Below are 25,706 nucleotides of genomic sequence, written 5' to 3'. Positions count from 1 at the left end.
AAATCTAGTCTGTGGTTTGTGCCTTTGCTCTTTGTTGGGTGGCTTCCCTGGGTTCCTAATTTACCTTCTTCCTGAGACTGAGAAACTCTGTCCTCCTTCGTGGTCAGAGGTGGTCTTCATTTTGGTGTCAAGGGACCAGACCAACATTCTGGAAATTTCCTTCATGGTCCTAGAGGGTTCCTCTAAGCCAATGGTACTCCTGGTAGCCTGTGGCAAATTTTCCGACTTCTAGGTGTGGTTAGGCTCCTTAAATTGCCTAACACTCTTGCTGATGAAAAATGCCGTACATGACAAAATATTGTGTTTTTAAGTTACTCTTCAACTGCAAAGCCAGATGCCGGGGCCAGAGAAGAAAATCTGGTTTCTCATACTGCTCTACCACTAAGAGTTATGTAGCCTTCGTTGGATAGATCACTTCATATTTTGGGACTTCATTTTCTTCATTTATAAGAGATGAGTCACTGGGGCTTTTCTAAACTAAAATCATCCTTGAAATGGTTGTATATCTTTGCTGCTCTTTCTAGATACTGAAATCACAGGATTTCTACTTTTTTTCTCCAACACTACCGTTTTTTTTAAAGCTGGAGAACATTTCAAGCACAGGGAACCAAATAAGCAAAAGCAAGTCACAACTTGCCCAGTGAGGCAGGAGGAATTGTGGCCACAGGAGGACCCCCGCCAGTCAACTGCCTGTCACCTTCTGCCTCCTCTAGCTTTTTTACTGTAATCCCTTATCTGTGGATTCTTCCTGGGCCCAGAGCTCAATCCGATCATGTGGAGTCATTGAAGAGGGACAGGAAGAAAACATTCCTTGGGCTCTGGAGAGGCAGGAGTCATCCTCTGCTGATCTGTCGGAGCCTTTGGTAGGGTCCTGATGGTGACTGTAGTCAGTTTCAGCTTTGCTGAAGGAAGTTAAAGGGAGCTTTGATCCACACATGCAACGTGGGACAGGGGCAGCTCCATGGGGACAATGGCGATTAGTGGGAAACTCAAGGAAAGGAGATCTCTGTAGGAGAGGAGAATGGGGAGGCCTTCTCCCAGGTGATATTCTCCCATCGCTATCCACCTTGGTGGGTTATGGTTTTTGCTTATCAAAGGAGCTGATGGGTTTTCTTACAGAAAGCGGGAAACTTTGTGCTAAAACTTCAGTAATAGGGACCCATGGAGAGCAAGAATGGGCAGCTGGACCAGGGCAGAATGGAAAGGAAAGGAAGCAGGGAAACATGACAGTATGACCTGGACCCCACAGGGGATGGCTAGGAAATGCAGCAGTTACTCAGGGTCAGGTCCCAGCAGACAGACAGCGGAGGGCTCCTAGTCCAGAGGATGGGGTCAGCAACTGGAGGCTCTAAACATCAGGGAACACCTGAAGTCCAAGAGGAGACAGGGTCTCCAGCACTGCCTAAGGGTAAGGATAAGAGGGTCTATCCTATAGGGACAAAGCTAGGAAGGATAGACAATGGGTTAGGCCATTCAAGGCCCAGTCCCAAGGGAGATCTGGAATTTGAGGGCAGGAGAGTCAACCCCACTGCAGGTGTGGGAAGATTAGTAAGGGAACCTGCAGAAGGGCATTGCTAAGGTAATAATAGCTAACATTTATTCAGTGTTAATTTCAATCCAGGTACTATGATAAATTCTTTTCTGGATTCCTCTTTTAATCTTCCCAGCAACCATATTATGTTATCCTTGCTCTAAAGCGTAAGGGCCGGACCCAGGGATGTGAAGTGGTTTGCTCAAGGTCATATACGCAGCAAGGGACAGGGAGGGCTGGAAGCTGCCCCATACCAGGAGGGGCTCTTTGCTCTCTACTTAGTTTTATGTTGCTTTCTGGGTTCAGGTGACCTTCTACCCAAAAGTGGTGACCTTCACCTGACTGTGATATGAACTGACTTGCAGGCAGAACCATCCTTCCTTCCCCTGACTGATTAGATCATCCCACACTGACCCAGTGGATGATGTATGGGGTTACAGGAACCAGCTCTTTCCTTCTGTCTGCTAGGCTTGGGTTTAAGAGACCAGAAGGGCGGGAGTTGGGGGGAGCATGAGGGTGCTGCTGGGGAGGGGTGGGGGGGGGGACTGCTCAGGGGAGAGTCCAAGCATATGGCCTCTATGCCTCTTTTCCTCCATCATATCAGGTGGTTGAAGTAAGTCATCTCTGAAGTCCATTTGTACGCTAACATTTTATAATTTTTTAAAAGATTTTATTTATTTATTTATTTGACAGAGAGAGATCACAAGTAGGCAGAGAGGTAGACAGAGAGAGAGGGGGACCAGACTCCCTGCTGAGCAGAAAGCCTGATGTGGGGCTTGATCCCAGGACCCTGGGATCATGACCTGAGCTGAAGGCAGAGGCTTTAACCCACTGAGCCACCCAGGTGCCCCAACATTTTATAATTTTATCTTTTATCTCCATCAGTCAGTCTTGTGGAATCTCTTTCTTTCTCTAACCATTGGAACCTCTCTTTTTCATACATTCTAGAAAAAATGGTCAATTATCTTGCAATATTGTCCTCCTATTTCTAAAATTGTCTCTGATGCTTTCCAACAAATCCCTTTCTTTAAAAACACAGTTTTTAATAAATAATATTACCATGTACCATTTTAATAAATTTTAATAAATATCATGAAGAAAAGGGATTTTCAAAACTGGTGCATTTTTCTTTTCTTTGTCATTAGATAGTATTTTCCTAAGAGATCTACCTATTTTCTTTTCTTCTTTTTCATTTTTGATCTTGTTTCTACTTATCTGTGTTACTTCTCAACACAGCTGTAGTTTTCAAATCAAGTGGATTTTTAAAACTGTAAGCTGTCTCCTCTGTTATTGCTTTACATTTATTCATACCTCTTTATCAGCAAACTTTGGGTTTGCTGGAAACTCATGCCAAGGACACATTTCCTCACGACTATCCATGACACCCAAGTTCTGTTCACCGTCCCTCTTTTCTCTCTAGCTTTTTTCCTAGGCTCAGATCCTAAAACTTAGTTTGAGCTGATAGTTTGTGCCTTTCTTTCTTTCTTTCTTTCTTTCTTTCTTTCTTTCTTTCTTTATTTATTTATTTTTTAAGATTTTATTTATATATTTGAAAGAGAGCATGAGAGAGAGAGAGAGAGAGAGAGAGAAAGAGTGCGTGCACAGAAGCAGAGGGAGAAGCAAACTCCCTGCGGAGTAGGGAGCCCTGATGTGGGACTCAGTCCCACCTGAGCCAAAGATGCTTAACCAACTGAGCCACCCAGGTGCCTGATAGTTTGTGTCTTCAATTTCAGATGAGGAAAGAAAAAAGTATTTTTATTAAGAAAACACTTTAAATATATACATGAGAGGGGGGTCTGGCTGGCTTAGTCAGTACAGCATGCAACTCTTGATCTCAGGATTATGAGTTTGAGCCCCACATTGGGCATAGAGATTACTTAAAAAATAATAGTAAAAATCTTTAAAAAAGCACATAAGGAAAAAAGAAATGTATATAAATTATATGCCCATGACTCAGCTTCACATTATCAATATATGTCCTAACCTGCTTCATCTTTACTCCTCTTGGATAATTTTGTTTTTTGGGTTTTTTTAAGATTATATTTATTTATTTGAGAGAGAGAGAGAGAGAGCATGAGAGCGGGGAGGGTCAGAGAGAGAAGCAGACTTCCCACGAAGCAGGGAGCCCAATGCAGGACTCGATCCCCAGACTCTAGGATCAGGACCTGAGCTGAAGGCAGTTGCTTAACCAACTGAGCCACCCAGGTTCCCTCTTCTTGGATAATTTTGAAGCAAATCTCAGATGTTCTACTGTCATCTGTGATTACTTTAGTCAGTGATACAAGAGAATTTTATTTAATAATATTTTAATTTTAATAAATTAATTAAAATTTTAATAAGTTTTAATAATAAACTGTTATTTAGCTGGGATTTGCATTTCAGCAAGAAATGTAAATACTTCACACTAATATTTGAATTGATGCTTTGGACATTGATACGCTTTATGTCTAAAACCAAGATTTGTCTGTCATATCTTGACCCTAACTTTTTTTCTCTTATGTTGATAAGCAGGAGTTCTACTCTGAAATACAGAAACAGTGATCCTGAGGAAATTTTCATTATAAACGTTTAGACACAAAGTTATCTAACAGTCTAAAAATTGGCAGAACGCAGTTTACAATGTGTCTTTCAAGTAATTTCAAGTAATTGGAAGCTGTGCTCTCCGTTTAGCTAGAACTCGATTTTATGGAATATCCTTTTTTCAACAGAAAAAAACCTAAAGCCACTTGGGATACTCAGTTTTTCCATCCCTATAGGGTTAGGTGAAATTGCGGTGCGGGGAAGGGGGGTGTGGCGGGGGAGGGGTCTCACTTTCCTACAGAAGGCAGATTTGCCAGTTTTACATCTGCTGATGACTTAGAATATTGCCGCCCCGACCCCGCCCGCCCCCCCGTGTTTCTGCATTCCCTAGGACTTCTGGTTCAGATGGGTCCCTGAGCTTGGGCAGAGTGGCCCGGGTTTCTCCGTGACTTCTGCAGCAGCTGAGACAGAAGTACGTCTGGGAGGAGCCTGGAAGAGAGGCAGGAAGGAAAGGGATGGTCTTCCACTGAAGCTGCCAGCAGACCTGCCCTGAGGCTGTGCCTGGGGTTAGGAGAACTTTTGAAAAAGGAAGGTCGAAGATGGATAGCTCTGCTGGTCACCCCTACTTACTCAGAAGTGGAAGTTAGATCCATGGCTTTTAATAAACCTCCTAGTCATTGCCCCGCCATTACACAAAACTCAGACATTACATTTAGATGTATAAGATTTTTGCCCAGTGTTAGGGTGTGCCAATCTGATGATTATCACTTCAAACCCTGCCTTGGCTCAAGAGGAAATAAAGTGGGTTGCTTTTAATTGCCCACTCACCTCAGCCTGCCTGAAGCCAAGTCCTTCATACCCTCCCTTTCTTCCCCTACCTTGCTCACCTCCCCATCTGGTCTTCCCTCTCCCTCCTCTTCTTCTGCCTCCCCTTTCTCTCCTTCATCCCCCCCCTTCCTCTTCAGCTCCCCTTCTTCCCCTTCCCCCTTTTCTTCTTTACCCCTCCCTCTCCCTTACCCCCCTCTTGCTCTCCCTCCCCTTCTCTCATTTACCCCTTCCCTTTCTCCTTTACCCCTCCCATCCTCTTTCCTCTCCCTCCCTTCTCTTCCTCCCCCTTCTCTCCTGTACCCATCCCCTTCCCCTCCTCTTCCCTTATCCTTCCTCCCCTATTCTCACCTTTACCCTCCCCTCCTTTTCTTCCCCACTTCTCTCCTTTACCCTCACCCTTCCTCACCTTTCTTCTCCCCTTTACCCCACCCCTCCCTTCCTTTTCCTCCCCTCTTCTCTCTTTTAACCTCACCCCTCCCCTCCTTGCTCTCCCTCTTTTCCCCCTCCTTAGCACCCTCCCAATGTCCCCATCCAGGCAATGCTTACTATCTTCAAGTCCTCCTTGGATCCCTGGTGTTCTCTCGGGCCCCTCCCTCTTTCTCCACTCCACCCCTGTTAATTTCCCTGGACATCCCTTCTCCGAACTGCTAACCAGCCTCAAAAAGAAGCCAAAACTCTGAATAAACCCAAGCGAGATAAACAGCAGCAGCACCAACTTATGTGAAGAGTAGGTGGCCAGGAAGAGAATGAAGCCCGCAGAACAGAAAGGAGAAGAGTAAGGATGTTGGCAGCCAATGTCCCCTCTGGAACTGGAGCAGAGTTTAGCAGCATCCGTCAGATCAAACCCTGAGTGCGCCTGCCTGGTGAGCTCAGCAGGGTTCCCTACATGTTTGTGAGCCTGGGCTTCTTAGACCAGGTTAACTCTTGAATGAAGAAGCATGGCCAGGTGGGGGGGTTTTCATATAACACAGAGGGTTTATAAGATCATTTGGTTCTTGTAACCAGCCATACACACTTATGCTCCGTGGTGTGTAGCCGCAGAGTATCATTTGTCTTTGCGCTGAAGCTGCCTCACTCAGGTGAGGGTGAAATTCCCGATTGAGCCCCGGTTCTGAGAAGCTGAGTCGCTCCACACTTGGTCCACGGTAGGAAGGTAAGGCCTTGGCTTCCCTCCTGTCTCTCCCACTGGTGCTTCCACACTATTATTCAGTCTTGAATATTAAAGCTGTCGGTCTAACCAGCACTGAGCCTCTGAATGGGGACTAGAAAGAATCCTCAAGAGAGTGTTTGTAGCTGATAACAGGAGAGAGTGTCTGGTTTTGCAGGAGATGAAATGTTCTTTTGTATGCGAGCAGGAAGCAAGTAGACAGTCTACTTCAATAGCTTTTTATACCCACCAGGCATGCTGAAATTGATCTTTTCCATCACGATTATCTATAAAACCTCTTTGGTCAGTGGTTCAGTTAGAAGAGTGCCAATAACCCATTCTCATTCAAAGGCATTATCTCTTTGGAGGGAGGGGAGCTGAGAGCCAAACCTTTATTCCCCACAATTTTGCTTAGATATTCGCTTAACTAAATACTAATATTTAAGCTAAAAATAAAATCATGAACAAAACCTTGCAACAATTTGTAGGATCTTGAATTCTTTGTGAGGAGGCTAACACGGCTGCCAAAATAAGAAGCAGGAAGCAACCTGCTGACTATAATTAAAAGCTTGCAACTTTCCAGAAGGAGAGTTGAGGAATTTGAGGAGGGTCACTCTTAATGCCGAATAATCTGGGCATAAATGAAGTTAGACTGATTTGACCGTGACTCTTTTAGCTTTATTTATTTACTTGTTTCTCTTTTAACTTCAAGTAATTGAACAATATATTAGCACTGTGGGGTGGCATCTTAAAATTATGAAGGCTGTTTCAGTTGTCCATCAAATACTTGTGGCTTTACAAATAAACTCAATGCAGAGTAGATAATCTATATGTACTGATGTAATATACAGCAGGTATATAAGGTGCTTGTCTCTCTGGGTGTTTACAAAATCAAATGACATTTTTAAAGTTCAATTACATGTTTGTAGGTTGTACTATGGGCTGCTTTCCTCCGGAGTCAGCTAAATGCTTGTCCCTGAGAAGCCCTCCTGAGCTCCCAGGGCAGATCACCTCTTCTCTGCACCCATGAAGACTCAAACCCCTCTCCACACTGTGGTCCGTGCCCTGTATTGTCATGGCCTCTTTACCTGTCAACCTCCTCTCCAGATTCTAAGCTCCTTAGAAGGCAGAGATGGTGTCTTCCCATTTCAATGCTTTTAGCCCCAACACACTGCCTGGCCCCTGGGAGGTGTTGCAGAAAGCCAATGCTGAGGGCTTCTCCTTGGGAGGGAGCCTGGGAGTGACAAGCAGCTCTGAGGTGAGGCAGAGGGACACCTTGGCTCTTCCAGTGCTCCTGGACGGTGTTTGAGAAGGATCAGCTGTCAGCTTCCAGTAATTCATATTTACTATTTGCTCATGGGTCCACGATCGAGGTTTGGGGGAGGCAGAGAAAAGGAGCCAGGGAGAATGGTGAGGAACGTTGGAAACACAGAGAAGGCCAGTGAAGCTGGCAGGGAGCCATGACTCCACGCGGTCGTCCTTTCTTCCCAACCATGAGCGTCGAGGCTCTTCGACTTAGGCTCCAAGGCACCAGGTGTGGGTTTGCAAGTTGTCTGCATGGGGCAGCGGGTGGCGCGGACCTGTCTTCCCTCGCTCTGGGGCAGCCCATAGGTGTGGCAACTTCGGGTTGCCCAACCTTCCCAGGCAGGGAGGTAGTCCAGTCCTACAGGAAGAGTCGCTGGTCCCGTTTAGGAGCCATCACAGTCCCTTTTATCAAGACCAACCATCTGGCAGATGAATAGAACTATTCCAATAGAACTATTTTTAAAACCAGCGGTATTTATAAAGAAAAGACTGGGCTGCTCAGTGGAGTCTAGGACGATTTCAGCCTTTGAGGTAATGGAGACATAACTGAGGAACAACGTGGAATTAGTGTCATCGCGAGTGATCTAGTGCCTCAAGTCAATTTCATCGGGTTTTGTTCGAAGAGCAGCAGTCACTCATCTTGCGTAGCAAGATACCATCAGAAAGATTTTTTTTCCCCTGAATCATTTAGGAACTAAAGCTCAAGTGCTCGACCCTTACAAGTTGCATGAGCAGTTTCACGCCTCAGCTTTTTAAAAGGTATCTTGATGTTATTCGTTGTGCTGCTTCTAGGTAGCACAGGTTTAGGAAATGACTTGGGCGGGTGCATCTCTGCCGCCGCCGAAAGAGACACAGACGTCCTCCCCAGGGACCTGAGAGGGTTCTCTGTCTTCTCGAAGGTGCCGGGCAAGCATCTGGTCCCCTCGGATGCTCCCGGTCCAGTCCCTGTGCAGAGGGTCTCCGGCGCCCTCCTAGACGTCTGGGGACGATCTGGGGGTCTGGGGCAGCTAGACCAGGCGGCAAGAACAAGGAAGAGGAGGGAGCCGGGCTGCGCCTAGCTCCTCCTAGCCAAGGACACTGTCGCGGAGACGCGGCCAGCTTCCCACGGATCGGACTTTCCGCCCCCGGGGCTGGGCGGCGGAGCTCCAGCCCGGTCCCCCTTCCCTGCTTCGGGCGGCCCCCAAAGGCTGAGTAAGCCGGGAGGAGGGAGGGAGACTGCAAGGATTTCCTGAGCGCTAAGGGAAGGAGGAAGGGACCCGGGCAGAGGGCGGGGAGCAAGGACCCTGAACCTGCCCGGGCTGCCTCCGGACGGAGTAGCCAGCGCCTCCCCACTAGCGCTCGCGCTCCGTCCCGACGCGCGCTCTGCCCCAACTAACCCCCCCCCCCCCGCCCCCGGCGGCCCCCGCCCCTCTCGAGAGCCGTAGGGAATCAGGTCCCGGAGGAAGAGGGTAGGTGGGGAGGCGGATGAGGGGTGGGGGACCCCTTGACGTCACTGGAAGGAGGTGCCGGGGTAGGAAGTGGGCTGGGGAAAGTTTATAAATCGCCCCCGCCCTCGGCTCCTCTTAATCGAGGTCCGCTGAAGGCTCGGAGCGCGCCGGGCGGACACTCCTCGCGGCTCCTCCCCCGCGGCGGCGGCGGCAGCAGCGGCAGCAGCGGCGGCTCGGAGCGGGCTCCGGGACTGGAGCGCAGCGGCCAGAGGACGCCGAGCGGCGAGGATTACCCGGGGAAGTGGTTGTCCCCCTGGTTGGAGCTGCGGAGAGGGGCGCTCGCGGCGGAGGGCCGGAGCGCGAGGAGGCAGATTCGGGCGGCTGTGGGTCTGTGGCCCGCGAGCGGCGCGGGGAGCGGGCAAGCAGGCCGCGTCGCGCTCACCATGGTCAGCTGCTGGGACACCGGGCTCCTGCTGTGCGCGCTGCTTGGCGGTCTGCTGCTTACAGGTGAGGCGCGGTCGGGACCAGAGGCCCGCGCGGGGCCGGCACGGGGCGGAGGGCAGGCACACCCTTGGGTCTGGGGCCGGGTGCACGCGGGGAGGTGAAGCTGCAGCCGCGAGGAGCGAGCCTCGCTGGGAGCCTGGGACGCCAGTTGTCGTGGGCACGCCTGGGGCCGCAGTGCCCTTCTCTTCCGTTGGGCAGGCAGTGCAGGCGTCTCGGAGAGTCGCCCGCGGAGGTCCGCGGGCATCGGCGCCCTGAACGGCTGCCGGCGCCGCGCTCGGGTCCGCCCTGGGGCTGCCCCTTTGCGGCTGCAGCGGCCGAGCCTCTTTGCCCAGTTGCCGAGTCGGCTTTCCCCTCCCGGGAGCTGGGAGCACCGCGCGCCCGGACCTGCCTGACCCCCACAGCCTGCTCCCCGGCGGCCTGGCGCGGGTCGGCAGAGCCCACGGGAGCCCGGAGCAGTGGCTTCTAGAACACCCGCCACACTGCCTGGGGGCTGGGCTGAGGCGCGGGCGTTGGCGAGGTTGGGCACCGGCCACTCCGTCGTGCCTCCAGAGAGGAGGAGGAGAGCCCCCTCGGAAGGGGTCGCGTGCCTGCCGGTAGCCGACAGATCCCAGGAGAGGGCAAAAAGCTGGTGTCCTTCGACCCACTTCGGGTCCCCCGGCCCGATTGCCCCCAGGAACGTTTCAGCAGCTTCTGCTCCTCCCCTCCGCTTGCAGACCGCCGGGCAGAGCGCGCCGCGTTCAGCCACCCGGGTGGGGCCTCTGCGGCCGGTCCAGCCCAGGTCGCCGACCTGAGTGAACCTGGCCAGGGCAGTGGAGAACCCAAATACCGTTAAGTTTCGGAATTGCAGGCCTAGTCTTTAAATTCCCAGAGAAGAGAGAGGACGATTTGGACCAAAAGATGCAGTTTGAGGAAACGGCGAGGTCCGCCCGTTTGCCGGGAATTCGAGAAACGCGCGGCAGAACAGTCCGGGGCCCCGTAGGTTATATCGCGGTAGTGCGGAGGTTACCCCGCACCCGGGCGTCAAAGCCCGAGGGGACTTCGGGGCCCAGATTTGTCTTTTCTGCCCATTGGGGCTGAGTGGCCAAGCCCTCCGGTTCAGTCCCCTTGGGCGCGGAGAGCCGTATTCCTGGAGAAAAGGTAAAATAGGAAATAAAGTACAGTAACACAAACAAGTTATTGTAGTAATTCCAGGGAAGGAAAAAGTCAGTAGGGTTGAGCGAATTTTTTTAAATGCTCGTTAAACCCCAAAAGCAGTAACTGTTAAAAAACATTCTTTCTCAGTGGGAAGACTAATTAGATCTTCGGTTTCTGAAAACATATAATGGTTCCTATTAGGTTGGCGAAACCATTAAGCTGAAAGGTAGGCAAAGCCCTCATGTCTGGGAACTCGCTGTAAGTTGGGGAAGTCGGTAACATAGCTATATTATATGAAATATTGCTTTTCATTTTCAAATTTTTTTTTTTGTTTTGAAAAGTCACTTATATTGAAGTATAGTTGTTCAGAGCACTGAAGTAACTTCTGAAGTCCATTCACCTGTTCTGTAAAGGTAAATGTAGGTTAATTCCTGTGAATCCAATGAAGGGAAAAGTATATGTTTCACTGGCTTTTCTGCTTCACACAAATACATCTTTACTTTTGTTTCAAAAACGTGGTTGACCAATGAAGTATAGTTCTGTTGGTGATGAGGACCAATTTAGATCGGTGCAAGCTTTTCAGAAACCTGAGTAAGATTCTCTTGAGATTTCTTTTAGATTTTATTTCCCTTAAATGATGCAGAAACGTTGAGACTCTTGTTTGATTTTTTTAAAATTGTGTATGTGTTATTATAAGAAAGCAAGGCAAAACATGAGCAAGGTGAGAGCCTCCTTACCTGCTGGGTCAGGGTCTGTTGTTATCAGTGGTCCGGGGGTGTAATTCCTGAAGCATGGCTTTGTAAACCACAGGCTTGTGGCTGGTTAACAGAGAACCCACAGAACAACAGTCAGCTGCCTACTTTGTGAATTGCATCAGGGCTTTCAGACTAAACCGAGGGGCTGTGAGGGGCTGCTTCTCCCGGAAGTGGTGTCCAGAAAGAGGCCAAGTTTCTGCTCTGTGGATTTATCAGGAGTCTGCTCACTTTCAGGTGCCTTTGAATATTTGTGAGTTATTAATATTTTGAGTGTGTGTGTGAAGGTGTGTGCGTGCACTGAGATATAAAATAACCAGAAGCTCAGTCAGACAAAACGATAATGCATTTCCCCCTAAAGATTACATTTACCTGCTTCCAAATATCCTGCGAAATGAAAAGATGACAGTAATTTGGGTATTTTCAAGTCCTCTATATTGCGATCTTTCCCTCTAAAAAGAATACCTCCCTTACTCTGGCTCATAGTCTCGTTTTCTTACTTTTAAGTCACCATGTCCATGATTAAAGCCACAGGCCCCTTGTTTCTGTCCCCATCTTTTGGGGGTTTTTGAGCAGCTGATATTTACAACTAACTAACTGGAAATGTATGACTTCTGAATCTTGTGAGGGAAATCTACATTAATAATACGAAGTTGAAATGTGCATGAAAATAATACTCATTTCCAAATACAATGTAATAAATCTTTCATAGTAAAGCTAATTTTACATGGCAGTTTTGTTGTTTTCTCGAAGGTTTACGAAGCTACACTTTTTTGGTAGTGGTTTTCCATATTGCATATTTGGACTATTAATTAGTTAGCACTTTTGGCAGTCCACATGGGGAGGTTCCCCCCTGTTGGATCCTGTTGCCATTGGGCTACAGGTGGTCACGTGGTCTATTCCTTAATATTTTTACCTTATTTGTTTATTGTTACTTTAAGTTTTTTCTTTCCCCTTGAAAATTCTATAACAGGTTCTCCAGTTTCTTCCCTGGGGAACTCTAAGTGGATTTTTCATTTTCACTGTGAAAGTCAGAAGTTACAATAGATACCTATTTCTAATGCCCCTTCCCAATTCTTTAAGACTCGGTGAATGGTTCCAAGGAGTAGGCTGAACACGGTGTGTCCCTTTTTCTCCTGCCCTTACACATTTGCATGTAAAATGGATAAGCCCCGTAATGCCAGAGCACCTGCTATCAATAATCACATTGCATTTTCTTTTTTATCCACCAGCTGATTAGCTAGCTCTTTAATGGGTTGCAAGAGCTAAGCTGTTAGGTTGTCTGAACCAGTAGTAATCATAGGCTTTTTTCTTTTCTTTTTCTTTCTTTCTTTTTTTTTTTTTTCTTTTTCCAAACAGAATCCTTAACTCTAGGAACTAAACTCTGCTTCCTGACTCTGGTTACATTACCTCTTCTAAAAGGCCATCAGTCATTTTAAACTCAGAAGAATTTCTTGTTTGTTTGTTTGTTTGTTTAGGTTAATTCTCACATATTTGATTCAAAAATAACTTCATTTTAAAATTTCAGATTGCCACAGGGACGCTAAGCCTCTTATTTAAAATTGGACCTATTTTATATGATCTTTTAGAAGCAACCAAATAATCACTTTGTTCTTACCATATGTATTGAGACATTCTAAATCTACTTTGAACATGTGTAATATAGCAGCTGAAAATATGTTGCCAAAAAGTGGGTTTTATATTGACCAAGGGAAAAAAAATGCAGTGTCCTGGAGGAAGGTTAGCCAACCTATTTCAGGGTTGTGCCTGCCGTTTACCCTGGGTTTGGGAAGTTCTGCAAAGCAAGAACAAACTGAGATGTGTATGCAAGTGGGCATAAGAATGGAGAGAAGGTGAAAGAAGCTCTCTTGGCACTTGGGTGTTAAATGCAAAGCTTGCTGGCATTGGGTTTTTGGTGCAGTTGCATGGTTGGGAGTTTATTGGATATCAAGTAAATACAACCTTTCAGAGTATTGGTCATTGTGGAGAGGAGAGGAGGGACTGTGAAACGACACCAGACCTAATTTTTTTTAAACAAAAATATATTATGAGGAATGGTTAAAAGCATTAAAAGCATCTGTTGCATTGCTTTAAATAATTTAATAGAAGAGGATAGTCCCTTCCATTCCACTGGTCTTAGTATACTGGTGAGGCTTGTAAGGAATGACAAGATCTCTTGCCAAATGCTTTCCAGGATCATTATTGATTCCTCACACACTTGGGTGCCTTGGAAATTGCATGCTGCTGATGACATTACTGGATTTTATACCAGATTGAGGGAGGGGAAGGAAATGGGAGGAATGGGGTAATTGAGGGAAGGATTGAGAGGAAAGCCTCTGGCTTAGCATCTGGGACTGCAGGGGGGTTTCATTAAGGAAATGGTTCCATTGAGTCTGCTGAAGATAGTGGACTGGATTTCCTGCATTGCTGCTGGGGCGGATGTGGGGGGATGTCAAGAATTCCTGGGGATTTCCCATCAGTCTCGGTAAGCTGGATGCCTGAGAGCCATATCTGATTCTTGCTCCTTTCCTTGATTTTGAGCTCCTTGTGAGACCTGATCTTGTCTCTCAGACATACAGTTTGTGAGGGCTAGATCCAACATACTCATTTCAGAGATGAGAAAACCCACCCAGAATAGTGTTCCCCCCAACCCCCACCACCTCCCAACAAGTTCAGTAGCTTGTTGGTGGCAGACCCAGGCATAGAATCTGATGGTCCCAGTACAGATAATACTTTTTCTTCATTTCTGTCTTTCCTCCACCCCAAGCAGGGTAGAGATGTTCAAACATTTGCTGAAGGACATTATTACAGCGCTCACGTTTTTTTTTTTAAAATGTCAGGATCTTTCTCAAATGTGGAATTTTCTTCTATTTTCTTATAGCCCACAAGGGCTTGAGATTAAGAGTACCAAAATTAGGCTGCTTAGTAGTGCACTGACAGATTTGATGAGCAGATTGGTTCTCCTTGTGACCCTTCTTTTGAACTGCTGTGGTTTAAACAGTTGTAGCCTACATGACTAGCCTAGTTTCTCACCACTTCCCCCCACGCACCCTGTGACCCAGCTACGCAAGCCCTTCCCCAGTCAAAGAAATTACTCACCATTCTTAAGATGGGCCTTGTGCATTCATCACTCCGTGTTCACGCCCTTTTTCTTCAAGACCCTTTCCCTCTTTCTGCATTTCCTCCTCCCCTGCCTTCAAAAGCCTTTCAAAGCTCCGCAATCACCATCTCTTTGAGTTCCTCCTTATAGCTGCAGATGGAATCTGTGGTTTCTTCGGCTCCGATAGGTGCCCTCCTCTATAGAACCCTTATGCGTACCCCTTTCTAGTTGTTTTCACCTTGCATCGTTACTGTTTCGTCCCCTTGCTCTCTGATCCCCGGCACCTAGTGCATATGCCCAGCGCAGAGGCCCTCGGTAAGTTCTGGAATGAATCAGTGATGTCGCCGCACTATCATGTCCAGGAAGAACGCTCCCAGGGCCAGATACGAATTTATCCCATTATATTAATGTGCTCCCGTCTGTTCAGTTGGCCTCAGTTACAGCGTATTCCTTGGAAGGCTTGCTCCCAAGAGATAATGTTGGTCTGCAATGATGACATTGTAGCAAGTGGCTAAGATGTAGGAGTTCAGCTAGGATCTTCAACCTCCGAGATCCCTCTCTCCTGTAATCCTCTTCTTTTTTGTCCTCATGCTTCACTGGGGACTCGAAGCCACCAAAGCTGGATTTCAGTCTGCACAGAAGTTCTGTCATAGCCTCTGTGGATGAGGTAGCGCTGCGGTTTTGCCCAGCAGCGTATTATACAATTTTTTAGAAACAACAGTGCTCTCAGATTTTATGGTTTGCCTTACTCATCCTTTTGTAGACTCAAACCTGAGTCCATGGTTGCTGGGCAGTGATATAAACCCAATGACAGAAACCTGGCCACACTCAGCCCTGATGCTCCGTTTCCATTAGGGCCATTTGCTATGGGACCAGGCTAGTCTGTCGGAGTTCCTCTTTCCATGGGATGGGCTCTTCTTGATCCTTCATGCAAGTTTGTTCCTGGCTGGACCACTCTACTAGGAAGGTGTGAGACCTGTTCTTCTAAAAAACCTGAATCCCATGATTGGGGATCCTGGTGGTCCCTGCCTTCTACCACCCCCACCCACACACTCTGAACATGCCCACAGAATTATCCAAAACAAGCTTCTCAGACTGTATTCCATGGTGCAGCAGCAGCAGCCCCCAGGAACTTAATGAATCAGAGAACCTGTGTATTAATAGAGTCCACTGACATTTTCTTTGCACATTAAAAATGGAGAAGCACAGATTTTAGCAAAGGATTCTTAGCTCTGGTGTCAGGATCTAATTCCTATTCATCTTCTTACTAAAAAAAGATGGCTAAGGGACTAGACCTGGGCCAGCCAGGAGCCACTTCTGGATCCCACATTATGTTTGTGCCCCGTCTTCTCCTGGGAGACGTGTGTCCTTCTTGAAGATTCTTTTTATAAAATCTTAGATGTGGCTTGGACCTGTAATCCAAAGAAACAGAGGTGGTGGTCTTGAATGATACCACGGTTAACCAAATCATGGGTGGCAAGATCAAGTTCTTAGAAAATAACAGACTCAGTGGAAAAAAAAATAGTAAAAATGGAATTAAACAGATAGGTTTCAACCATAAGTAAAAGTTTTATGAGGTATTTGCTTTCAGAACAAAATTAGTTGGTGACATTACGCAACGAAGGTAAGTGTCCTCCTCTGGAATATTAGTGGTCAGGGAGGCATCGCTGTCCCATTGTGTCCTGCTACCCTGACAACAGGTTTTTTGGGGCTTCTTACTGGCTTGAAATCCAGTGTTTGTATTCTTTCTTCCTTGTCTCCTTTCGCAAATCTTGGCAAATGCCTTTGTCTTTTCACAGATTACCACAGTGCCTACAGGCACTTTTCCTCCGCCTGGTCTTCTAACCTATTTAACTGATGGAGTGTGAATGAATTTCCTTTCAAGCCGCAGACCCACCCATGTGGTCCCCACAAGCCGAGCTATAACAATGATCAGATGCTCGTGTTGAAAGGGGCCCGAAGTGAGCCTTATTATATAAAGGAAAAGCCTTTGCTTTCGTTATATACAAATATGAAACCACTTAAACTCAAGGCCAGCTTTAGCAAAACCCTGATTAGTAATTAATCTGCCAGTTGATTTCTGTGAAACCCTTTGCGTTTGGCTAGGGTCATGGTCCCGAGTGTTGGTTCTACATTAGAATCATCTGGGGAGCTTTGAAATATCCCTTGCCCTGGCTGCGCCTCTCATCAATTTAATCACCATCCCGAGTGGTAGTTATCGGTGATTTTTAAAGCTCCCAGGTGATTTCAGTGGGCGGCCCGGGGCTTAAGAACCTCGTATTTTATCATCCATCCCAATCACCTGGAGAGCTTGCTGCACTACAGTCCTGGGCCCCACCCAGAGTTTCTGATGCGGTAGCCTGGGGTGGGGCCGAAAATTTGCATTTCGAACAGGTTCCTCTGGGTGGCTGGTGCGCCCAATTCAGAGACCACAGTGGAAGAGCCACTGCCCTAGGGGCTGGTTGGAGAGGCCTGGCCACCTGGGAGACCCATGTGCCAATCCGTAAAGGCTCCAAGTCATTACTAGACGTAGAACAAGGTAGAGAAGGCCTTTTACAAGAATTCTTGCCAGGAGGAGTATGTGTTAGTAGCATGACAAAAGGAATATTAGGATCAAGTGCTTGGAGCATGCAACCAAGAGAGGGGCGAGATTGCCTTCCGAGGAAAGCTCGACCCTCTTGGCGAGTGGGGCTTGTGAGTTAGGAGCCGGAACTAAATTGCAGGTCTAGACAACAGAGCTAATCGTAGCCTTCCTCTCCCTGACACCTCGGAGCACGCAGGCTTTCCTCCAGATAAACACTGGTAAATGTCTGCATCGTCCTGTTGGAAGGTGCCGTGCCATTGACCTGTCCAGAGCGCCCACCTACCTCAGGCCTGCCTTGCTGCCCTCTGGGATCCCTAGCCTTGTGGGCCTCTGCCCCCGTAACTGAGCTGCTTGGCCTAGATTTCCTTTGCTGGGAATCGGTGTCCCCCGACTTGGGTGGCTGAATTCTTCCCGTTGGTTCTGTTGACTTTCACGGCGCACCAGGGGTCTGTCCCCCTCGGTGAGAGGAGTCGCTGCTTGTCTGGAAAGAGAGCTGTCCTCCCCTCATGCCGAACCATGTGCTGGAAATGTCCTTGTTGAACATCAACAATCCCAGCGGCGTCGCTGAGAGCATGTCAGGGTACCTATGGGGCCTTTGAGGCCGAAGGGCATATGTGCCATTTGTGCACTTGATGCTCAGATATGGAAGGAACAGATCTTTCACGCACTCTCACCACTGAATCACCGTCTGGGGGGGCTGAGTCACGGAGGCATTCGTCATCTGCTGCCATGAAATAGGTTGCCCCCAAACTAATGGCCTTCCACAATAAATCATTATGCCTGCCTGAGTCTGTGGGTAAGGAATTTGGGCGGGTCTCCTCTGGCTCCCTTATGCCGCTGTCCGTCAGCTGGCGTTGCCCCTGGCACTTAGGTGCCGGCCTTCCCCGGGTGTCCCTCCACACCCGGCGTTTGGCCACTCAGTTGTGTAGCTCAGACTTCTTAACTCAGAAGCAGGGGCGGTCCAGGAGGGTGACTGTGGAAGCCTCCAGGCCCTTGGACGCCTGGACTTGGCCACTCCCACGACACTATTCCTCCACATCTGATTGGTAAAAGCAGGTCCTAACCCAAAGTCAAGGGCTGTGGAAAAGGGCTTCTCTCTTGAAGGCAGTAGCTGCACGATATGGTGGCCGTGTTTTCCAGTCCATCCCCCCCACCCCCCACCCCGCTGACTGTCAGCACGGGTCGCTTTTTCTTTTCAGTCTAGCTCTTAAGCTGACACCTGGCCAAGAAAATAAAAGTGAACAATTCCTTGGCCCTTCTAAACACTACTTGTGATTGAGACAGCTGGCCTCCTGGAAGAGCTTCCATTTCATAAATCTTAAATCATAAATCGGTCACGGTTAAGGTATCGTGTCTTGTTGGAGCTGCTGGCCTCTGATGGGTGCTGTGGTCCCAGCAAGGGAGCATAGCGGGCGCTCAGACTCTGAGGTGCGCAGGCCCGCAGCTTCATGTACTCGTATCAGAGGATCTTTGATGGAACACCTTCTGGAAGATGTGGGGAGGCTGTATGCTTTGAGGAAAGGAGAAAGGAGGACACCAACCCCCGAGGGTTGTCAGGCCCTTTGACTTACCTATAGGATTTGACTCAGTCCCGAGAGGTAGGTACAGTACTCTCAAACATGAAGAAATCGAGGCTGACAGAAATGAACGATTTGCCCTCAGATGGCAGAAGTGGTAAGTAAAGCTGGAATTATTCCGGTCTGCTGTGCCTGACTCCCAGACTCGCTCCACCTGCCATGCCCTGCAGCCTAAATGAAAACAGGAGAAAGAAAAGAGTATCGATGGGAATGTGCTGGTCTTCCCCTTCTTTCAAAACTCCCTCTCCTTGGAGTTTTGCCATCTCCCAAGAATGTGAGACGCCGCTACTACTCCAGCCTGAATCAGCCTTGGGAAGTTCCACTGTTGTGTGTGGCAGACACCAGCGAAGTCTCCATCAAGATGGGATTGTGGGGTGCCTGGGTGGCTCAGTGGGTTAAACCCTCTGCCTTCAGCTCAGGTCATGGTCTCAGGGTCCTGGGATCCAGCCCCGGATCAGGCTCTCTGCTCAGCAGGGAGCCTGCTTCCTCCTCTCTCCCTGCCTGCCTCTCTGCCTGCTTGTAATTTCTATCAAATAAATAAATAAAATCTTTAAAAAAAAAAAAAAAAAAGATGGGATTGTGACCATGTGGGTTTTCTGATCCAGGACCTTCCAAAAAAATTCACATCCGAAAAGGATCCCCAATGTCAATAAGAATTTTTTTTTTTTTTTTAAAGATTTATTTATTTCAGAGAGAGAAAGCAGGGGGGAGAGGCTGAGAGGGAGAAAGAAACTCAAGCAGACTCTGCACTGAGTGGGGAACCTGGCACAGGGCTTGATCTCATGACCTTGAGATCATGACCTGAGCCAAAACCAAAAGTCAGGCACTTAACTGATGAAACCACCCAGGAGTGCCTTCTTGTGTGTTTCTTAAGAATATGATTTTAGGAGCACCTAGGTGGCTCAGTGGGTTAAGCCTATGCCCTCGGCTCAGGTCATGATCTCAGGGTCCTGGGATGGAGCCCAGCATTGGGCTCTCTGCTCAGCAGGGAACCTGCTTCCTGCCCACCCCCCCGCCTGTCTCTCTGCCTACTTGTGATCTCTGTCAAATAAATAAATAAAATCTTAAAAAAATATATGATTTTACATGGGTTTTCAAACTGCTCTCCTGTATGTGGCTTCACACTAATCAGACTGTGTAGAAGGACAGATGGGCCAAACCAGCACTTTGATTCTGGAAAAGTTCTCGTCAGAAAGGTCCACTGAGAAAGCCGGGGCTGCCCTCTGTATATTGCTTTCAGGAATCAAATGTATACCTCTCTGTGGACCTTTAGGTCTCAGAAACCCCAAAGACTTGGAGCTTTTTCTTAATGAGACTGGACTACAGGGAAGGACCCACACACACTGGGGGAGGGGGAGATGCATGCACTGAGCCCTTCCTAAGCACAGGCTCTTCGTAATTATCCAATGTGCACACTTCCTAACTTTATTACATATTGAAACCCCGAGGCTCGGGGAAACTGAATGATTTACTGAGGATCACACACTTACAAGTGTCCAGCCCAGTGTTCAAACCAGGTCATTCTGATTCTGAAATGGTACTCTTTCTGCCAACGTGTACCCAACGTATCTAGAATGACAAAATCTAGGAATGAAGGAAAACCAAAGAGTTTGGCTTCTGGGATATAGAATTGATTGCTTTACGTCTGTGAGAAAAACACAACTGTCTGAGGGCATTCTCCTAGAGAGAGTTACTTTTCAGTATAGGATGGACACAGGACAGGTTTTCATTTCTCTTTTCTTTCTTTGTCTCTTTCTTCAAAGCAATTTTCAGATACATAGCAGGGTTAATTATAGTCCTGGTTTTGTACTATTAGGTTTCCTGATAAATTACCTTGTTGATTAATAATCCTTATAACACTGTCAAAAATGGAAGCCTTTTTTTTTTTTTTTAAGATTTTATTTATTTATTTGACAGAGATCACAAGTAGTCAGAGAGGCAGGCAGAGAGAGAGGGGGAAGCAGGCTCCCTGCTGAACAGAGCCTGATGTGGGCCTTGATCCCAGGACCCTGAGATCATGACCTGAGCTGAAGGCAGAGGGTTTAACCCACTGAGCTACCCAGGCACCCCCAAAATGGAAGCATTTCTTTCAAGCCCTGTCATGCCTTGGCTCTCTCCTCCTCTGCTAGATCATTCCTTTCAGATATTCAAACCTGCAAGAAGTCGAGGAAAGAGGAAAAAGCGTTTTACTTCTTCCTTGATCAGTTACTTGGAGAGGGACAATTTTCCAGTCCACCAGAATATGGCTGTGTTCATCCAAATCTGCGAAAAACCCTGTCATGTCACCTTTTATTGTTTGTTCCAAGCCAACAGTGGAAAATGTGGTCCAATGGATATATACCTTGGATGGAAATTATAAGGACTAGTAATATATATACTGTTTGATTTTTTTATTATTGTTTCCTTTTTCTGAGTTGGCCTTAGAGCAACCAAAAGTAGATGTAAACACTTGGAAAGGCAGCGTTGTATTAGAGGAGATTACAAACAATTTGAGAAGGCAGTGTAAACTCTCGTTATGGCATTTCGCCTGTGATTAATGGTATTGTTTTCTTTTTGGAAAACATTGTTTAACTCTCCTTTCCACTTAATGTCTCCTGCTAGATCACATTTTAGTTCAATGTTCTTTGGAAATGTTTATAGCTTTGAAATCTTTTCCATAGGGAATTCTGCTGGAACTAGAGACAAGGAAAAATTGCATGGGAATTGAGCAATCCTAGGGTCCCAGGATGGACCTTGTGTACCTATAACTTCTGGAGGGTTAGAGAATATTTGACGCACATCCTTGATGTACAAATTGACAAATACTTTGCATAGGCTATTGGCAGGGGTTCTATCGTACACTCTCCTATCCCGTTCCCTGTCCTCAAAACGAGTAAAGGAGAAATAGCTTATGCAAAGTGTTTGTCACACAGAGTCACCTGGAAGGCAAACGGGAAATTCAGGAACCTAACACAAACGCCTATTTTCAGGAATTTCTATCTCACCTTAGTCTGTCTCGACTGACATTGAACTTAGGAATTCTATATCTGGTTATCTCTTTTTAAGAGCAGCGAAATTCCAAAACGTTGAGGTAGAGTTGTTTTGGATGTAAAGCCCAGTCCAAGCAGATGGGAATAGGATTGCCTTTCTGGAATAACTCGCTCACCATTTCGGGATAGTGTTACGGAAAAACTTGGGATGGGAAATTTTTTTTAAGAAATATATTTCCGTAGAATGTTTTGGAATGCTATACTTTCTGCCGTGATTTCATCAGGAAAAGCGTGGATCATAACAAATTTGATTCTCCTGTTGCCTTTTCATAACCAGTCATCATTCTAGGTTTATGTACGACTGTATGTGGAATTCAGGCATGTGCAGAAGACAATTTCTTTTTGAAGACTATTTTATTTTAGAACATTTTAACATATTCACTTAAAAGGTGCTCAGTTATCATCAATTACCCCATTATATTTTATTTCAAGATATAAACACAGTTGTGTTTGTTGTGCTGTGTGTTTGTCATTGAGTACGTGTTTTAGTTTGTAGACATTAACTGAATTTTACCGAAGTGAATCACTCAAGTTAGTGAAGAACTTATGACTCCCTCAGAAATATGTCTTTGAAAACAAGCTATACATAGTTATGAGGTGATCTCTGTTTGTTGACTTAGATAATCTTCTACATTTCTTCGTATTCACCTTATCTACTTCTAGATGACTCATGACCTAAGAGGCTGCTCAGGGCTGAGAGCCCTTCAAAAGGAAGTTCTTGTTTCTGATTCATCTTCCCAGCTCTGAATCCAGTACAGTAGCTGGTACACAGCAGTCACTCAGTAAATGCTGGTTGAGCTGACTGAAACTATATCCTAGCCATTCCTCCAGTTCTTAGAGGCCCTTGTAGGGATCATGGTTCCACATTGGTTCACTTTCTAAGAACCTACGTGGGAGTGTGGGTGAAGGAGGCGGGCAAAAATATGCCCGGGAGCAGGCAGTCTTCCAGCATATCTGGTAATGTTCTATTCCTTCCCTGCGGGCATCCTCTGATTCCAGTGACCCCTTTCTTGTCTTTGGCTGAACTGGCCATGTTCTCCTGAATTGAATCTAGACTTAGGATTCAAAATGAGGATGGAAGCTGCCCAGCCCCAGAGAAATGGTTCCCCAGAGGTCTTTTTTCCTTAGATGAGCCCTTCTGTTAGGAAATTCTTAGCTGGTCAAGGTTCCCAAACAGCACAGAAGACAGACCGTTGGTTACGAACCTGAATTTCTAGGTATGCCAATTCAGCCTAAAGATATTAGGTGATGTTGCTGCCCCTGCTATTGTTTTTGCCATCTCGGATAAAGACATTTGGGTTGAAAACTATTTCCTCTTGGCTCTGCACCATCCCCAGGGTAAGCTAGGAAGACGAGAGGGTTGAGGAGGAGGGACAAGTTCAGTCCTGGCTAGTGTAATCAAGCAAATGAAAACTCATCATTTTCTTCTTTTCCTGTCATTGCTTCACTTCCATCCGAGGCTTCTTCCATGATTTCCAAAACACAGCATGACCTGGGCAGGTCTTCTAGAGAATGTTCTTCTTTGGCTTTTATTCTAGTGGCAAGTAAAGTCAAATAAATCTCCCATTTTAAAAAAATATGCAAACCGGGGCATTGCCTCTCAGCAAAGCGGTCAAGGAGAGCAGAGTCGTACGGGTAAGAGAGTCAAGGGTAGTTAGTAGAGGAAAAGAGTTGGCTAAAAGTAAAGATGAAGCTTTAGAGGGTTTGAAGGTTTGGAAGTCTTGGAAAGAGAAAGAAAAGAGAACCAAGTATTTCCTTTACCCAGTACACCCTCATTGTCGGGTCTTCCCTTCAACATTATTCTTCTGTGAGAACGTCCTTCACTCTCTGGGCTGGGCCAGCTTCCCTACCTCTGGTGCTTTGCTGTGATAAGACATAAGGGTAATGTAATTTTATGTCTATATAGAAAGTAATTTGTAAGTAGGAAATTATTTATGTCTATGTTTACCTGTTGCTTTATCTGGCATCCAGCTTAAGTTACAAGCACTTTAAAGAATCTTGTGTGTCTTGTTTATCATTGTATCCTTCTCTTAATATATGGTGAAAATATTACATGGAGGAATAAATGCTGAGGTTAAAGATCAGAGGAATCTATAAGGTGAGGAGTGAGAGAAAGGGGTCCTATTGGGAATGTACTGGGGAAAAAACCAGGGTTGGCCAGCAGTGAAAGAGAGATAAGAAGGACAGATAAATGATGGGAACAAGTTCCCATATTCCTGGGATCATTGTTGGGAGTCCAATCCATAACCCAGTGCCTCAGTCCCATTTCAGGGAGTTGGTGGCTTAACTTTATAGGGACAGCTCCAGGACAAGGGACCTTCCTGCCTTTCTACAGAGTTCTTCCTTCTGGTTTTATATAACTTTTGCTTATTGATTTTGGGTTTGTCCTCCAGAGTCAGCTGATCCATAAGTTATTTTAAAGCCTCTTAGGTTGATGGCCAACTGGTAGAAGAAAATGGTGTTCTGTTTTATTTTTTCTTCCATCAGAGGTGTGATATCTTGGATGATATCAGACCTGCTAAGTCTAGAAACAAAACTCTAGATTAGACTAAAGAGAGTGTATGGGTAAAAATGCCCTGAGAATTAATATTCTTCTGGTTTGGGGTATAAATGACTTTAAAGTCATTCATGGATATTTGAAGGAAGCCCTTGCTATCACATACTGAAGTGAATGAAAACCGTTCAGTAAATTCTTTCTTTAAAAATTGAGATACTGAGTGCTGTGAAATGTGTAAGCCTGATGATTCACAGACCTGTACCCCTGGGGCAAATAATACATTATATGTTAATAAAAATAATTTTTTAGAATTGAGATATTGAGATACTTCTGCTGGAAGCTACTGCCTTTAGTGGATGACTTTCCCTTCCAGAATCCTGGCTTTCAACAAAATCTGTAGAACATTATTCCATTTGAGATAGGATTTTTTAACAGTTTGTGAAATTTTAGGAAGATTACAAATATTTACTGTGTAAATTAAGTGAGTCTTAAGAAAACATGAAAGTTAAAGGAAGCCAGATTTAAAAAGAACAGCTTGGGCAACATATCCCTCCATTGTCTAAGCGGGATTAGTCTCCAAAATATCCGTAATGAAGGCAATTGTATTTCAAATTGTTTAATTTAGAAGGAAACTGATTTTGACAACAGAAACACAATGGTCAGGAATAGTGTTTTAATGAGCCTTCGAAAGTATGCTAACATAGCTTTCAAAAACTCAATTCCCCTATGATGGATAACTTCATCGCACACACTTGGCCATTTAAATCTCAGAGGTCAGAGGGTTTGTATATATTATTGGTTACAAAGGCAGAGATCTCTCAACTTGCCTCTTAGGGAGGGAATTTATAAAGCACCTCCTTTATAGACCGTTTAAAGCACTCCAAAAAAAAGTTCTCTGTGTAGTTTAGCTTTCATAAACTGGATCAGCGTGAGCCTACAATTTACGTGAGAACCTTATCACACTCTGCCTGCCAATCTTGTTTTATTTCTCCTGTTTTTATACGCAAAGCAAATGCTATTTGTCATTATTTGCAATAGATTACAAAGTTGAAGAATATGTGAAAAGAAGAGACCAAACACAGGTTACCTATAGAAACGTTTTTGGCTCTTCCTTGTTGGATAGCTAGTTAAGGGGCGCTCTTGCCTGCCTGCCTACTAGCTTGCTACCCTTATTTTTATTACACGCACATTTTAAGACCTTATTTTGGATTCAGAATTAAAACCTCAGCACAGTGCACTTTTTGGTTACTTAATAGCATCACAGCGCACAACTCCATGTTATACTCATTCTTCAAAAAGAACTGTGTATGCGTCTACAGATTATTTGTGTGTTATAACATATAATAGGCAGTGGCTATGCTACAATGTAAAAGTTCCACTTCCTGTCCTTCTGCTTTAACCATTCTATGGCAAGGCCCTATTGAATTGATAAAATGTTTCTCACACCTTCTCTGGTGTGAGAAGGATGCTTTCCTTCCTAATGGAACCTACCGGGACCGCAATGTAAATAACATGTCCATGAAATTCGGGTACCTGCTCCCATCATCTCCATAGATGCCTGGCCCTTTGGCAAAGAGCACCAATGAATACAGAGCATTTGATAAAATATTTGGTAGTAGACCAAACTGTAATCCTAATGTCAGGCAGAATGGGGAAAACTTTAGGTTTCAAATTGTGGGTTGCATACACATTGTCCTAGGCTTCCAGACTGATCACTGTTTGTTTGCATTTGTATAAAGGTTTTAACCATTAAGAAAATTTTTTTAAATTG

At 46.0% G+C, this 25,706-nt stretch overlaps 1 protein-coding gene across 1 annotated transcript in view; it reads left to right on the top strand.

Annotated features, from left to right (window-relative positions):
• Window positions 1–9,147: 9,147 nt before the first annotated feature.
• The window catches only part of LOC111158583 (fms related tyrosine kinase 1), a 173,494-nt gene continuing 156,935 nt past the window's right edge, over window positions 9,148–25,706 (top strand). Inside the window, exon 1 of the mRNA XM_022520705.1 lies at window positions 9,148–9,265. Coding sequence (XP_022376413.1) covers window positions 9,202–9,265 — 64 coding nt within the window. The 5' untranslated portion in view covers window positions 9,148–9,201. The remainder of the gene's footprint in view (window positions 9,266–25,706) is intronic.

Source organism: Enhydra lutris, unplaced genomic scaffold, assembly GCF_002288905.1.
Source record: "Enhydra lutris kenyoni isolate GAN:26980312 unplaced genomic scaffold, ASM228890v2 scaffoldscaffold60, whole genome shotgun sequence".
Lineage (NCBI taxonomy): Eukaryota > Metazoa > Chordata > Mammalia > Carnivora > Mustelidae > Enhydra > Enhydra lutris.
This window is presented reverse-complemented; position numbering and strand designations above follow the sequence as displayed.